Below are 16,466 nucleotides of genomic sequence, written 5' to 3'. Positions count from 1 at the left end.
TTGTCCCTTCTATCATTTGCGAACTGGCACTGTGCTTACTAATTTACTATATTTCGTATCCTATTCTCTCTAACACATTTTCCTTCATTTTAACATCCCTTCCTCCGCGTCACTGTAGATCTTTCTGATCTGTTAGAGTTGATTTTTTATTTATGTCAATGTGAACAATTATTGAATGGTTCGCCTATATTATGATGTCATAAGTAGTTGCTTTAGAAGTATGTATAAGTAATATATAGTATGAAGTTCAGTTTATTCATTTATAAATAGTTGTGTGAATATGTCTATAATTTTTCTAAAATATTAGCAAATATTTTTGTTTTCAGCAAAATGTGAAATGTTTTAAGTTGTTGATGTAATCATGTCTTCTTAAAATGAAGTATATAATCATTTGCCGAAGTACATTATTTGTTATTAAACATAGTCAGAGCAAACATTTTCTCCCTGGATGGGCCTGAGTTTGGTCTTAAAAAGCTCACAAATATCATATCTTTGGAAAAACATGTGATGAATTTTTCAACCCTCAGGCTATATGTTCTAAAAGTGTTTCTAAAACTTCCACTTATTGTGCAGGGTCTGGATGTTTTGGAAATAATGAGAAACATCAATGAATTTGTGTGCCAGTACTTGTACAATTTGAACAATCAAATTTTCATTCAGCATTCGAGCAGTAACAAGCATCTCAACACAATTAACATTCGCCATATAGCAAATTCAATCAGAACTCATGGGACTGGAATTATGAACACTGCAGTGAGTATTATTTACATGTGTAGAACTGACATAAACAATATAAGAATATGTTTATTGTACTTGTAAATTAAATGTGTAATTTTGTATCATTAGTAAGTGGTTTAAACTGTGCTAATCTTGTAGTATGTAATGTAATAATATTAATAATAGTTTTTTTGTGTGTTAGCACTTCCTGTTTCAATATCCACGTGACTGCAATTATATGACTTCATTTCTCATCATCAAAATCAGTGTCATTCATAGTAGCAACTTTTTCCTGTGAAGTGCAGACATGCAGATAAGGGTACAGTCATCAGTGGATGATGGTTCCCTGTTAAACTAATCTTTTGTGGAAACACCTAGGAGTTGTTGTCATTAATTTAAGTGATAATTTTTTTGTTTGGAGACCCATTGAACTCATTGTTGTAACCTCTTCAGGGATAAATTGTATTAATAATTTCAATTCAGACCATTTTTACACTATATTTCAGATGTTAGGAAGACACTACAAATATGTTGTTTGTACAAATGCAACAGTTTACTGTCTAGCAATGAAAACAAGAAGTGGCCACATTTGTGTACATGGTGCAAAGCAGGTTATATAAGGATAAACATGAAGGAATACATAAAGAAACTAAGAAATATCATAAAGGCAAAATTCAACCAACAAGAAATTGTTCATATTAGTGATTGTGGGAGAACTCCATACATTCTGGGCATACTAGCATTTTACATTTTTTGCAAACGTATTTGGTTCTTCTTTTGCAGTTTTTATCTCTGCCCTTAGGGGACTCTTACATTCCTTCTTTGCATGGTAATGGGCTATTCCATCCAACCTTATACCTGCAAAACATCCAGGCCATCTGCAAAACATCCAAGGTGTTGCTTTTTCTTCAGGCGAGCAAAGTCAGGGGTGCTTGATGGTCTGCCAAGCTTTCGTCACACACTTGAAGCTCTACTGAAAATAATTCCTGTGTTTACCAGGGCAACATTATAAAAGTGAGAAAAATATTCTCAAATAAAACTTATTGCTCTTACAGTGTGAGGATAATGTGCCACCATATGGTCAGTCATGTCTACTTTTCCCATAAATTTGTTGTAGCGTGCTACGGCACAGGGCCTTTCTATTTCTATGTGTTCATGGCTCTTCACTTCCAATCTTTTTACTTTATCAGTTGTTGCCATATCAGGAAAGGTAGATACCACATGGACAATGTTTCTGTTCCCCCATCGCACAACTGTGACATTGTCATTAGATGTAGCTGTAGACATTGAAACTTGACCTGATTTTATTAGAGCTTTGCTGTTAGTTGGTTTATCCTCTGCAGTCTGTTCAACCGTGTGGTTTCCAATACATGAATTTTCTTTTGCTTTAGGTATGAAAGCAGTGAGGTTGTTGTGAACAGATTGTCACAAAGTAGCCTCTGCGTCTTTCCTTCTACCCGTGGCACATTCTTACAATAGTGTTCCTAGTAGGACCAATGTTAGGGCATATTGTGGTAGACTGTTTCTGCTTTTTCCCTTGTGACATCTCAGAAAACTGTTGCATATCCAACTGAGCTAGAGCAGACGCACACAGACAGTTACCTACACTGAGATTCCAATCACCACCCACAAAAAAAGCAAGGCATAGCTACACTTTGAATCCCCACTTCTTGCATCTAGACTTAACCTACTGTTTTGCCCTGCTCGTGCCCTTGAAGGGGATTCTCATTTCATTTACAGATTGATACTCAGTAGGAGTTATTGTCTCTGAGAATATCCACTTCAGTATGTCCAAAATGGGTTTCACTGTAACAAAACTGTCAGTGCTATTTTCAGGAATATTATCAGTGACCAAAAAATGCATTTTCTTTTATTTTCTCAAATATCTTCGGTTACAAAATGTCAGCAATAAGAATCCTCAAAGCAGGGTTACTTGACCAGTGCACACAGTAGTTAGAGTAATTTATATATGTCATAAATTAATTGCTAAGGAGCAAGGAATTTCACTTACTGTTCCATTTGAAATACATGGTTATTAGGCAAAATTTAAACAATTCTGCAAAATCTGGAGGAAAAACCCGATTCATCTGTTCCAACACTTCATTGAATGGAACCATACTAAATGGCGACACCACATCAAAACTAATATGTCTTCCAGCTATACCACAATGCCATTTAATTTACTGATAAAATGTGCTGAATTCTTGATATATGAATCCAATTGGCTCACATATGGTTGTAATAATGCTGTCATCAAGAACTCACAATATTGTCTCACAACCACGTATTTCAAATGGAACAAAGAGTTCTATGGTCAGACAGATGGTGTCGCTGTGGGGAGTCTCTTAAGCCCAATTATAGCGACCTTCATTATGGAAAAATTCGCTGAGCAGGCATTGGAAGCTGTGAACAAGAAACTGAAATCTGGTTCCATTGTGTGGAGGATATGTTTGTTTTGTACAGTGTGGCGGGAAGGAACTGAATTGTTTTCACAAACATCTGGATTGGGTCAATCAGAAGATTCAGTTTACCATGAAGGAGGCAGCAAGTGGAAGGTTACATTTTCTTCATGTGCTAGTTTCCAAGAAATAAGATGGTAGCTTGGGCCACACAGTTTATGGAAAACACACACATATTTACCTACACTGAGATTCCATCCACCACCCACAACAAAAGCAAGGCATCATAAAAATGTTGGGTGATAGAGCAAGGAAAATCTGTGAAACAGAGCTGCTTGACACAGAATTAAAACATCTCACCAATACATTAGTCAAGAATGGTAATTCGTTCACTGAGGTGAATAGTGTGTTAAGACCACCACGTAGAAATGAAAGCAATGCTAAAGTGCCATTGAAATTAAAAGTTTTCCTGCCATTTAAGGACGTAACTGATTGGGTAGAAAAAAATCTTGAAAAAATGGAGTAATTTACACACTGACACGCAAGATACAAGATCACCTTAAATCGGCCAAGGATGCTCACCAGCCACTTGAGAAAGCTGGAATTTATAGGATTCTGTGTAGCTGTGGGGTGTCAAAAACAACTAGAAGAGTACAAAGGCAATTGAAGAAGAGGGGAGATTGACAGATCAGCTGTTGCAGAACATGCTTTGCAGCCAGGAGACCGCCGCATTCATTTTGATAGGACTAAAGTCCTGCCAGCTACAAGCAGATACCATGAAGGGCTGTACAGAGAGGCCATAGAGATTACAAAACACCCCAGGAATTTCAGTAGGTAGGTGGAGGGCGTGAAATTGAATGGCATTTGGATTCCAGTGCTGAAGATGAAGATGATGTGTACCAGTCTTTCACCATGGGATGATAGCAAGAGCAGTCGACAGTGGCCAACATGTGTTGTCACTCCACTGTGCAGAAGCTCGCAGAAGCAGAATTTTGCTGTAGTCAGTAGTGAGCCAGGGTGTAAGTCAGACATTCAAAAAGCTACCATACCCCTTGAAAATGTCCTCCGCAGATGGGGATGAAACATTGGGTTTTAAGGTGAAATCCTTTCGAGCACAGAATAATAGCCTGGAACATTTTATTAATTGTGAATTTCTTCACTGTGAATCTACAGTTTATAACCAATAAATTGTGGTCAGAGTCCACATCTGGCCCCAGAAGCGTTTTACAATTTAAAATCTGCTTTCTGAAATATCTGTCTTGCCATTACCTTCCAGTGTCTCCAGGTCTCTTCCACATATATTTTTTTCGTGCATCTTAAACCAAGTTTTAACAGTGATTAAAATATGCTCTGTTCAAAACTCTACCAGGTGCCTTCCGCTTTCATTCCTTTCCCCCCAGTTTACATTCACCTACTAGTTTTCCTACTAATGAAATCCAGCCCCCATCACTATTAAATTTTCATCTCCTTTAACTATCTGAATAATTTCTTTCATTTTGTCATACATTTCTTCAATATCTTCTTCATCTATAGAGTTAGTTGCCATATAAACTTCTGTGGTAGATGTGGGCTTTGTGCCTATCTTGGCTACAATAATACATTCATTATAGTGTTGATAGCTTATCCACATTCTTAGTTTCTGATTCAATATAAAACTTACTTCTGCATTACTCCTATCTGATTACCGGTTAATAAATCCATAATGGTTTGCTTAAAACACACTTAACCAAAAAAAATTTTTTTTGCCCAGAAAAATGTATTTTATTCTAGCTGTGGGACATTCTGTGTAATGACCACAGTCATAAACTCTGTGCAGCACTTCCTCCATCTGGACAATATTATTATTTTCCATTTATTGGCCAGCCTCACATCACCATGTCAGTTGTGGTGGTTGCTCGAAAGGTAAAGGAACAGAAGAGGGAAACAGATTCTAGATTTTCATTTGAAAGATATTGTGTGTCATCATGTTGTAACCTGTCACAATTACATCATTTGGGCCATGTATTTACTGAGAACTTTGACATGGATGCCTGACTTAAAGGGCACACAGGTAATTCTGAACGTCAGAACAGAGAGTTTGATAGCCAGCCAGGTCATAACTTACTTCAGTTTTACAAACAATCCATTTATTCTTAGTCAGATTATGGCTGCACCACATATCAGTCAACACAATGTAAGTAACTTGAAATGCGTAACTCAATGCACCACCAGGGTATCACATTAGCCAGTGAGACATGTAGGGCAGCCTCATAGCCAGACACTGTGCAGAGGCTGGACTTTACTAAAAAGGATCACTTAGTGATAGTGAAAGGGGCTGAGAACACTCTTGGTAGAGACCGAGCTTATTATTCTGTATAGGCAGTTGCTATGATAGGATTGCTACTCAGAATTCAGACCACGAGCAATCACTTTGTGCAGCTGTTCCATTGTTACAGTCAACCCCATTGACAGCTTATGGGCTTTGGCTGCTTACATGGCACACATTTTGATGCCGCCAGTTAAGAGTATCCATAGCTCAAGCCACACTAGACGTAGTCAAATCTGAATAGGATTGAGCAGAGATGGTTGGTTAATCATATAAATGAGAGTATAATTGACTGTCTGGGACCACTCGAGGACAAATACTGGTGATGACATTGAGAGTGCAGACCTACCTTTAGGTTGAAGTCAGGTAGGAGATATCCTCATTTGAGGTAGTTAGTTCAATAAATGGGGAAAGCAGATTAGAGATGTAGTAAGCTTATTTTAACAATATATTACATGAATTACAGCTAAATTAGGTCAAATGCTAATAGAAAGGGAAAGGGAAAAATCAATTTATTTTATGGCTAAATGCTGTGCTATTTTTTTCCAAATCTTGGTGCTATTTTTTTACCAGTTTTGCTGGCTTTTTGCCAACTTAGGTTTTTTGTCACTTTCTGTTTTCTCCAATTTTGGTGTGATTTGTGACAACACATCATAGTTACAAGGATATGATCTGTCATTTTAAGGTTATACACAAACCCTGCCTTGAGGAAAAAAGAAGTCAAAATTCAGTTTCAACATTCCATAACTACAAGTTAATAATATAGCTAAACTGCCATCCTCAGGTGTACAGGATGATTATAATTACAGTTAAGCTTTCAGACTGCTGAAGAAATATCACCACTGGTAGGAATGACATCAAATTGCAATGGAGTATTGGATGATAGAAGAAAAATAAATAGTTACAAAATGTCGCAATAATTTAATAGTGGTCGACTAGAAATGACGAATGAATCATACAGCAATGCCTAAGGTGTACATTTGACATTAAACAAACTGTACTACTCATTGTGCATGGGTGTACAGGTGTGATACTGTTAGTTACATAAGCCCATCCACCACGGCAAGGTCATATTGTATCGGATGGGAAAAATGGTATTTTAATTGCCTGAAAGCAAAAACAATAAAAAAAGCACCAATCAAACTCAGAACAGATTATTTCCATGTGACTGGCGCAAAACATGTTCAACATGCTGTCCACCGTTTTCTGCAAACAAGTTGAAATTGAAAAACAGCATATTCCACAACTGATCAAAGTGTTTCCAGAATGCGTGCCTTCAGTACAGCTAACTTTTAAATCAGAACACTGAACACAATGTCTTTCAAATGGTTCAAATGGCTCTGAGCACTATGGGACTCAACTGCTGTGGTCATCAGTCCCCTAGAACTTAGAACTACTTAAACCTAACTAACCTAAGGACCTCACACACATCCATGCCCGAGGCAGGATTCGAACCTGCGACCGTAGCAGTCGCACGGTTCCGGACTGCGTGCTTAGAACCGCGAGACCACCGCGGTTGGCACAACGTCTTTCAGATAGCCCCACAGCCAGAAGTCAAACGGATTAAGACCAGGTGATCCGGATGGCCAGGCTGTAGGGAAATGGCAGCTGATAATTCTAGCATTTCCGAAATGGTGTTTCAGCAGCTGCTTAACTAGATTTGCAATGTGTGGAGGTGTGTCGTCTTGCATAAAAATGATCCATCCACATATCCACGCTGTTGGAGAGCTGAAATGATGTGGTTGTGCTAAACACACTCAGTGCTTATCAGTGATGGTACAGGTAAGAGGACTCTGCCGATCTTGCTGGTCGTTGCACCACAGAATGGTAGCCACGCAATGTGTTGGTCCTCTTGATCTGTTCGAACAGTGTCCTTCCTTGGTTTCTTCACCAGAGTAGATCTGGTATCATGATCGGAATATCCATTTTTTTATGAATACCGTCGTCAGGTGGTTAATCTCGTAGCCGAAATGATCCTTGTCCGAAATAGTCCTTGCCCTGTGTACCAAGGTATTCAGCATAGCTCACTTCTGAGCTGGGTGGTGAAAACTACGCGCGTTTAGATATAAATCTCGGTTCTCAGTAAGGGACTGAACTTTCCTCCAGCTCCACAAAAGCTACCAGTTGCCGAGATTATCAGTGGAGTAGAACAAGTGATTCGGCACCTTCCTGAAGAGGCAGCAGATGAGGTAAGGCCTGCAACTAGTCAGATTTTAGCAACAGCCAAGCCTCCTAAGTCCAATGTATGCAGAGTGGAGAAACTGTCATTGAATTCTGTACTACCAGCCGACAAAGGGAGTGCCACAGTTATCCTCAATGCTACCGATTATCATACAAAAGTGGCCATATTATTGGAAGATACCACATACTGTATACTTAAACAGGATCCCACAGCAGCACTCAGTAGGAAGACAGGGGAGCTACTGAAGAACTCTGGCCTCCCAGAAGAACTAGTCAAGAATCTACGACCAAGAGCACCAAGGCCACCCATGTTATATGGTCTACCCAAAGTCCATAAAGATGGGGTTCCGTTGATACCTATTGTTAGTGCTATTGGGCCTCCTACATATCGCTTGGCAAAATACTTAACCAAATTATTAGCACCTGTAGTTGGCCACTGTAGCCATCATATTAATAACTCAAAAATGTTCGTTGACATTATAAAACAGATGAGGATAGGTCTGAATGACATCATGATCAGCCTAGATGTGGTCTCTTTGTTTACAAAGGTTCCACTGGAAGATACGTTAAAACTGTTGGCTGATCATTTCTCTCCTGTAATACTGAAATTATTTTGACACATTTTTGACGACTACCTATTTTTTTTATGGTGGAAAATATGAAATGACTGACAGAACAGCCATGGGTTCGCCACTGTCACCAGCCATAGCTAACTTCTTCATGGAGGATTTCAAAGAACGAGCGTTGACAAGTGCTCCCTTACGTACATCCTACTTCTTCAGGTATGTTGACCATACATTTTTAATCTGGCCACACAGCAATGAGTCACTGCAGCAGTTTGTTGATCATTTGAATGGTGTACATCAGAACATAAGATTTACAGTGGAGGTGGAGAAGGATGGGAAGTTACCCTTCTTAGATGTGCTGGTGGAGTGAAAATCAGATGGAAGTATCGAACATTTTGTGTACAGAAAACCGACGCATACAGATTTATATCTAAACGCGCGTAGTTTTCACCACCCAGCTCAAAAGAGAGCTATGCTGAATACCTTGGTACACAGAGCAAGGACTATTTCGGACAAGGATCATCTCAGCTCCGAGATTAACCATCTGACGATGGTATTAATAAAAAATGGATAGGGATGGACGCTGTTCAAACAGATCAAGAGGACCAACACATCGCGCGGCTACCATCCTGCTGTGCAATGACCAGCAAGATCGGCAGAATCCTGAGCCGGCAGGGAATCAGACCAGTCTTCCGGCCACCCAGGGAGATTAAGGAAATGCTGCAACCCGTGAAAGATAATCTTGGCCTGAGAGTACCGGGAATTTACAGCATTCCTTGTGTGTGTGGTAAAAATTATGTGGGCCAGCCTATAAGAACTGTTGCCAATCGCTGTATGGAACATCAGCGTCACCTGAAATACAGGTACCTAGAAAAATCAGCGGTGGCTGAGTACAGTTTGTTAAATAAATATAAGATTTTATTTGATGAAACAAGACTACTTGCTCACGCTTCAAACTATTGGGACTCTGTCATCAGGGAAGTAGTTGAAATTAGATTCTGTGAAAATAATTTCAACTGAGACTCCAGTTATGCACTCAGCAATGCATGGAAGCGCACAATTGATAAAGAAAGAGCACAAAGGGAGACTTCTTACATTCCTTGCAGTTCTTCGCTTGTTGCAATGGATGGCGCTGCAAGCAACGCTGGATAAAGCACGCGAACGAAAGCTATGGATACAGAGGCCGGCACCACGGTATGCACCGTTTTTTCCGTGATGTCATTTAGCCAATGAGATGTCATCCACTGCTTATAAAAGCGGAAGCCTCACTGGTCCATGACAGTCAGTTTTACCCCTGACGAAGATGACGGAGGTAGTCATTGAAAGCTTGGGATGTTATCCAAATTTGACGCAGCAAGTAAACCGAGAACTTTTTGTGCAAGGACTCCGTCGTGAAAGACTTCGTAGTCATATTACAAAAATCAAATTTTTGAATTTTCAAGGGCAAAGCTTCTCATTGTAGCCCTTTACATATACGCCAATTCAGACTACATGAGTTTGCTCTCCAGACTTGATGTCGTGCTAGGCTCAGTTCTTAAGAAAGGACATAATCCCCCCCCAGTACTAACTTTTGAAATGTTTTGCTGTAGAGAAGAACATTAATGAATTTGCTTGAATCTTGTAGTCTGGTACACATAATGTAATTTCCAACTAGTTTTGAGGACAACAGCAGCAAGACTATAGACAGTATTTTCATAGATTGTTTGCTAGTTTGATTGGCACCATGTGAGAAAAATTTGTAATGACATGTAAAATCATGATGCACAGATTGTAATACTAAAAGGAATGGAGGCAGAGTTATATGCTAAAGTAGTAAACAAAGAATTCAGAGTATACTTCCACTTGCAAAACAGACATTTAAAGGCAACCTTGAAGGGTTTACTTGACAAGAAGGCTACAGTACAGACAACTTTAACAACAAATACAGTGCATTTCTTCAAACCTTTTTATCACTTTCTGTGCTAGTTATTTTCTGTCAAACATTGCAGGCAGATACACAATACTAATAAGCAACCAATTTGTGGAATTAATGGCATTAGAATGTCATGTATGAGAAAACAGTAGCTGTGTCATAATATGAAGGACAATCCGAGCCTAGTTACAGGCAATACTAAAAAGTGTCGAATGTCATCAAATAGGCTAAAACAATGCTTTACATCAATAGAATAGAAAGTTCTCAGGACAATTTAAAAGTATATTGTCAGTTGTGAAATAGGTATCAGGACAGAGTGGGAGTACCCAGCATATTACATACATATTACATCTCTTGTGTGAGAATGAAACTGTTAATGGTCAATCAGAGTTGTACAAAATATTAAATAATCACACCTTGTAAATAGCTGATGAGTTAAACCAAAATTTTATCAGTACAGGTAAATAGGTTGAAGACAACAGATATTTTCTTTGATTTAACAAAACATTTGATGGTGTGGACTATCCAATACTTAAGCACAAGTTGGAACATTATGGGATTCACAGCAAAGGTCAACAATGGCTCATTTCATATCTAGGCAGTAGAGAGCAGTACATTGTCCTCCAGTGTCAACAAACATGGAAGAAGTCTGAATCTGGCTGGGGTCGTGTCGGAAGTGCCGTGGAGTTGTCTGCTGGATCTGTTGCTTTTGTTGATGTATATCAGTGATCTGCCACTAAACATGGAGATGCCCCAAAAAATTGTTTTTTTGCATATGATTCAGTGTTGTTGTGAAAGACGTTGAACATATTATAAATGATATCATTGGAAGCTGAAGAAGTGAATTAATTTTTGTGTTGCGGCTGGGACTCAAGCCTGTATCTTCTTGCTTACAAGGCAGACGTAGCTAATAGTGTAGTTGGTAACATCACTCGTTCCTCATAGAACAGATTAGTACTTTACTGCAATAAAATGTAATTCATACACTTCTGACATAGAATTCATAAAAACATAATTTTAATGCCCCAAACTGGTCAAACAGTTGAAGTTTACCGTTTTAAATTCTTAGGATTCAGATTAGATGGAATCTTTCTTGGGAGTGTAAATGTGGTATGAAAGGTTCTGGGAGAATATAAATAATTTGGTAGTAAAGGGAACAGCTGGACAAATAGTAGAAGTGCTGAGCTGTTGATAAGCTCGTAGAAGTGCTGAGCTGTTGATAAGCTCGTAGAAGTGCTGAGCTGTTGATAAGCTCGTAGAAGTGCTGAGCTGTTGATAAGCTCGTAGAAGTGCTGAGCTGTTGATAAGCTTGTAGACGTGCTGAGCTGTTGATATACTCAAAAAGGAATGAAAACTTTGCTAGCTTTTGGGTGAGGGAGAGGCACCATGTAACTGGGGTAGGAATGTGGTACATGGGCACTGGCACTGGTGAGTTTGTGCAGCTCACTAAGACAGTGATGGTGCAGGGAGGAGGGGGTGGGGGGACTGGGCTGGGAGAGGGGAGCAGAACAGAGGAATGGGAACCCATTGGAAAGAGGGTGAGAGTGCAGGGGTTGTGCCTGTTGACAAGTCACTGTTTCTACTTTTTGGTTTCTTGTATAATGTAAAAGATCTTACCCAGGAGCTGAATACTGCTATCTCCTTTATACTAATAATCTCCACTGTCTCCAACACTGAAACAGCAAGGCTCGTTTACTGTTACTCTTATCTCCTAAGGTATCATATTTTGGGGAAACTCCGCAAACTCGCCAAGGATATTTTTAGCCCATACTGATCTGTGGAGTCAGCTTGCAAACTTCACGTAGCCCGTTGCTCAGGTGTCTTGGAATTCTTTCTTCATATATTCCATCATGGGACTTGGTGTTGACAATATGAAATCATTCATCAAAAACTGTAACACTTATTCAGTAAACAGTAGACAGAAATATGATTTGCACAGAAAGAAATGCACTATTCAGCAGAACTGGGAAAATTGAGTGATAAACCCCAGGTTTCAAATTCAAGTTGAAAGGTTTTCTTGTGGCACACTCCTATTCTATATAGGAGTTCATAATAGTAATTCAGAACTTTCTCTTTAACATGTTACTTATTCAGGTATAATCTCACAATTTTTTTGTTTTTTAATAATTCTTCAGTGATTTTGTTTATAAATTTCTAATCAGTATTGTGTGAACTACGTACTGAAAATTCCTGGGATGACAGCTTTATCTCGCGTAGTTCTACAGACCTGTTAAGATAACATACAAGCAAGTACATAGCCATCCAGGAACCACACATCCGTTTGATATGTATACAATGTAGCATCTCATTGAACTGAGGCTGACCTATTTGACTGAATTAGTACAAGAATAGAATAAATTTCTATTTGGGTTTTTGATAAGGAAATTGATGCTTGTATTGGAAGAGCTGCGACAACTTTTGGCAAACACTCTACACGTGTTTGGGAAAACAACAAACTCTCTTTGACCAACAAAATTCTTGTATATCAAACTTGCATCCTCAGCATCCTTTTGTATGCATTGGAAACATGGACTACCTATGCTAAACAAGAACATCGCCTTAATGCTTTCCACATGCGGTGCCTGGGATCCATCCTCGGAGTAATGTGGAAGGACCGAGTGACCATCGAAGCAGTGCTATCTAAAATTAATGGCAACAGTATTTCAGCTATCTTGAAGCAGAGACGACTCCGCTGGCTGGGACAAGTCCACCGTATGGATCCTGACAGATTACCACATGAGGTGATGCTTGGAGAGATCTCTATAGCCAAAAGACCTGTAGGATGTCCTATATTGAGGTTCAAGGACTCCTGTAAATGAGATTTGGAGAGCTTTGGAATCGGCACAAACAGATGGGAGGCACGGTCTAGCATGAGACCAGAGTGGCGTGACGATATACCATCTGGAATGTCGAAGCATGATGAAGGCAGAAAAAGCTTCGCAATGCTACCACTGCTCCTGCCTCAGCAGCCAGATACACTTGTGACAATTGCGGTAAGAGATGCCGTGCTGGCATTGGCTTGACAAGTCATATGAAAAAATGCAATCCATAAACACACAGACACTGCAACAATCATCTACGAAGATGTCATGGCCAATATATAATATATATATATAGGTTGATTTTAAATTTGGTGAGGTATAAGCAATCCTGCACTTCAAACCACATTTTTAAAATAGAATTTTATGAAACTGTAAGTAACCACCACAATTTTAAAATGTGCATTGATGCCTCACATACCAGACAAATGCTGAACCTTACACAGTACTTTACTGGAGCGGATGAAATGTCTCCTTTCAAAATAATTTCTCATTTGTTCTGATCCACTGATTGCTGGCCATTCAGAAGCTGTACATAACAGAAAAATTTTTCCTTTACACCCAGAATACCCTCCTTTATTTTCAATCGCAGGGGAAGGATGTCTCATTCTGCAGCATACCAGGTAATGTGAAATTCAGGGGAATGAACTGGCAGATATTGCAGCCCATGAGGCATGTCATTTAAACAATGTACATTCCTGTGCCATCTTGTAGCACTGTGTCGCTGCTGAGGAAGTGTCATGTATCAGCTGTGGAGCTGTGGACAGAGGTGACTGGAGCTAAGCTGTAGTCCATGAAGTCCCTAACATGGACCTATAGGACATGTCTCTTGCCAAAGACACATGATGGTTTTCTCACCAGACCATGCAAATGTGGTGCAAATATTAAATTTGTAAGAGATATCGGCACTCATTCATAAGTAACTAGGACATAGATTTTAACTTTTTTAAGATTTTTTTTATATATATATGTTGCCATAGTATTAAGACCTTTTATCTTATTTATGGAGTTTTTATTGATAGTCAATTTATAATTATTGTTTAAATGCATTTAAAGAAAAGTCTTTATTAGTGTAATAGCTCGTGTGTCCATGAGTAATTTTGCACAGACACTATTGACTTAGACATTGAATATATTAAGCTCAACACCTATCCATTTTAACATACTAATTATAGCATGTTTTACATCTGTCTGTTAACATTTGCCCAGTTGCACTTCATCCATTGTTATAGATACAGTGAAACCCCACTCTACACTTTTCAGGGGACTTAAAAAAAATGGTGTAAAATGTGGGAAATAACTTTTTAAGCAATAAAAGCTATTTGTAGGATCAACCCCTTGCATTTTTGTAGTTTATTGATAATATATATACATAAAAGACATCAAAATACTCGTTAAGGACTCATTTATTATCGAATGCAGGTTATCTGAATTTTCTACTATGTTTACCCATTGACTTAACTGTCTGTTCATCAGAATCGATGTTTCTGGAAAGCTTGAAATTGTGTTGTTCATTATTTAAATAATGAATCACCACATCAGTTAGGTATTTTTTCATGCTTAGAATTATGATTTTTGAGAATTCATCCCATTGTCATGCACAGATACTTGCCTAAGTATTTTGTATGTCGTCACATATGTGCTGATCTGAGACTCTCGTAATCTAGTCATCCTTTTGAGGTTGTAAGGTGCTGTGTGCCCTCCATTATGCATTGCGCAAGCACATGTGCGCGCGTCCCTCCCCGCACACACACACACACACACACACACACACACACACACACACACACACACACACACACACACACAGTTTTTGTGTCAAACATCACAATACATAAATATTTGCACTTGTCAGTGAGAATTCTCAAAATGTATTTCGCTAAGCATGAAAAAAATACTTAACTGGTGCAGCATTTCACTATTTGAACAACACAAAGGTGGCAACTGAAGCTACAAGTGGCCAAACAACAAAACATGCAAAATATGTTTTCAAGCTATCATTAAGACAGCAACAATCATGAGGTTGTGCATGCGCAGTAGAGACTGAAAAAGTGTTGTGACAGGTCATTATTCAAATGAACCTAGTTACTCACATCAGCCACCATGCCAAGTAGAGGTCAGCAGCAGAAAGAAATAGAGCACATATTATACTCACTTTTACTGATTCAGACCTTTTGAGTAGTACGTCCTGGTTTCAAAAAACTTAACTGCATAACATTTGTAAATACTGCTGAAAGACCAGTGCCAGGCCTGCATCATGGTATGTCAATTATGTCAGCTTTTTCTCCATGAACATTGTTTCAGGAAGAGCAAGTCATTGGAAAATTATAGGTATTTTAACATAAAATTGGCATGGAATTATCAATGTGAACATAGGAAATTTGACGGGAGCGATAAAAAAGTCATAAATGGTGGAAAAATGTTAATTCCGGGGTCATAAAAGTGGGGTTATACTGTATTTTAAAATATTTATTCATTAATAATAGGCTGTCAAATCTTGTTTCAGTAATGGTAAATGTCTAATTACAGGTTAACTTCACCTATCAGTTTCTTCGGAAAAAGTTTTTTATTTTTTCCCAGTTCATGTACGATGAACACATAAAGTCACGCCTCATAAAAGACATACGATATTTTCGTGAAAACAAGAACCAGCTGGAATCAAAGTACCCATTTGACAGAGCAGAAAAATTCAATAGGGGAATTCGGAAACTGGGACTGACAGCTGATGGACAGAGTTATTTAGACAAGTTCCGTACACTTATTAGCCATATTGGTAAGTATGTTTTTTTTCATTTAATTAGGAAAATATTAAATATTGCATGCTTTGTATTTGCACCAGTCTCATACTGACCATTTATATAAAGTGGAGGACAAAACCTATCATAGCAGATAGGGGATAGCCAAATCAAGCAAAATTTTGCAGATAACAATAGGTTGGAAATCGGAGCTGCAGTCATAAAATGACTATCAGAAACAAGTCCACCACAGTATGTACATTCAAATTTATTTGCTCCAACAATTACCTATTATGATAAAGAGCAACGTTACTAATGAAATTAGGACTGATGACCATAGATGTTAAGTCCCATAGTGCTCAGAGCCATTATTAATGAAATTAGCCATAGATAATGGCTTCAACTCAATAATTAAAGGTAGACGAACTTTAAATTCTAATCTATGGTTGTTACATTTGATGTGAATTTTCTGTGATGTTTACTGGGTAAAGCTTCACTATTACATAATCTACATTAAAAGTACTGTAAGGCCATAAATTAGTAAGCAGAAACTGCACTGCAGTAAGATATTTGGCATGTGGTGCTATAAGGTGCGGTGTTGTTAATAGAAAAATTGAAAACTGATTTGTTTTAATTTTTGGTGATGTACAGAGATCATGAATGAAAGTTTATTTTAACAAGTACATGAATGAAAGTGTATTTTAACAAGTACAGTAGATCAGTATGTTGGAACTAAGACAGTGTGAAAAAGAAAACTGTGATAAATTTTTAACTCCCTTTTTTCTCAAATCAGATGCGTAAAACAAACGTTTGAAATCCCACACGTGCTACA

General features: G+C 38.4%; 1 protein-coding gene across 1 annotated transcript in view; it reads left to right on the top strand.

The window, feature by feature from the left end:
• LOC126298010 (WASH complex subunit 4) overlaps positions 1 to 16,466 on the top strand; it is a 179,889-nt gene that overhangs the window by 114,953 nt on the left and 48,470 nt on the right. Inside the window, exons 14-15 of the mRNA XM_049989329.1 lie at positions 574 to 753; positions 15,429 to 15,672. Coding sequence (XP_049845286.1) covers positions 574 to 753; positions 15,429 to 15,672 — 424 coding nt within the window. The remainder of the gene's footprint in view (positions 1 to 573; positions 754 to 15,428; positions 15,673 to 16,466) is intronic.

This window comes from Schistocerca gregaria, chromosome X, assembly GCF_023897955.1.
Source record: "Schistocerca gregaria isolate iqSchGreg1 chromosome X, iqSchGreg1.2, whole genome shotgun sequence".
NCBI classification, from domain to species: Eukaryota; Metazoa; Arthropoda; class Insecta; order Orthoptera; family Acrididae; genus Schistocerca; species Schistocerca gregaria.
The sequence above is the reverse complement of the archived record's forward strand: the minus strand, read 5'-3'. Positions and strand labels throughout refer to the sequence as shown.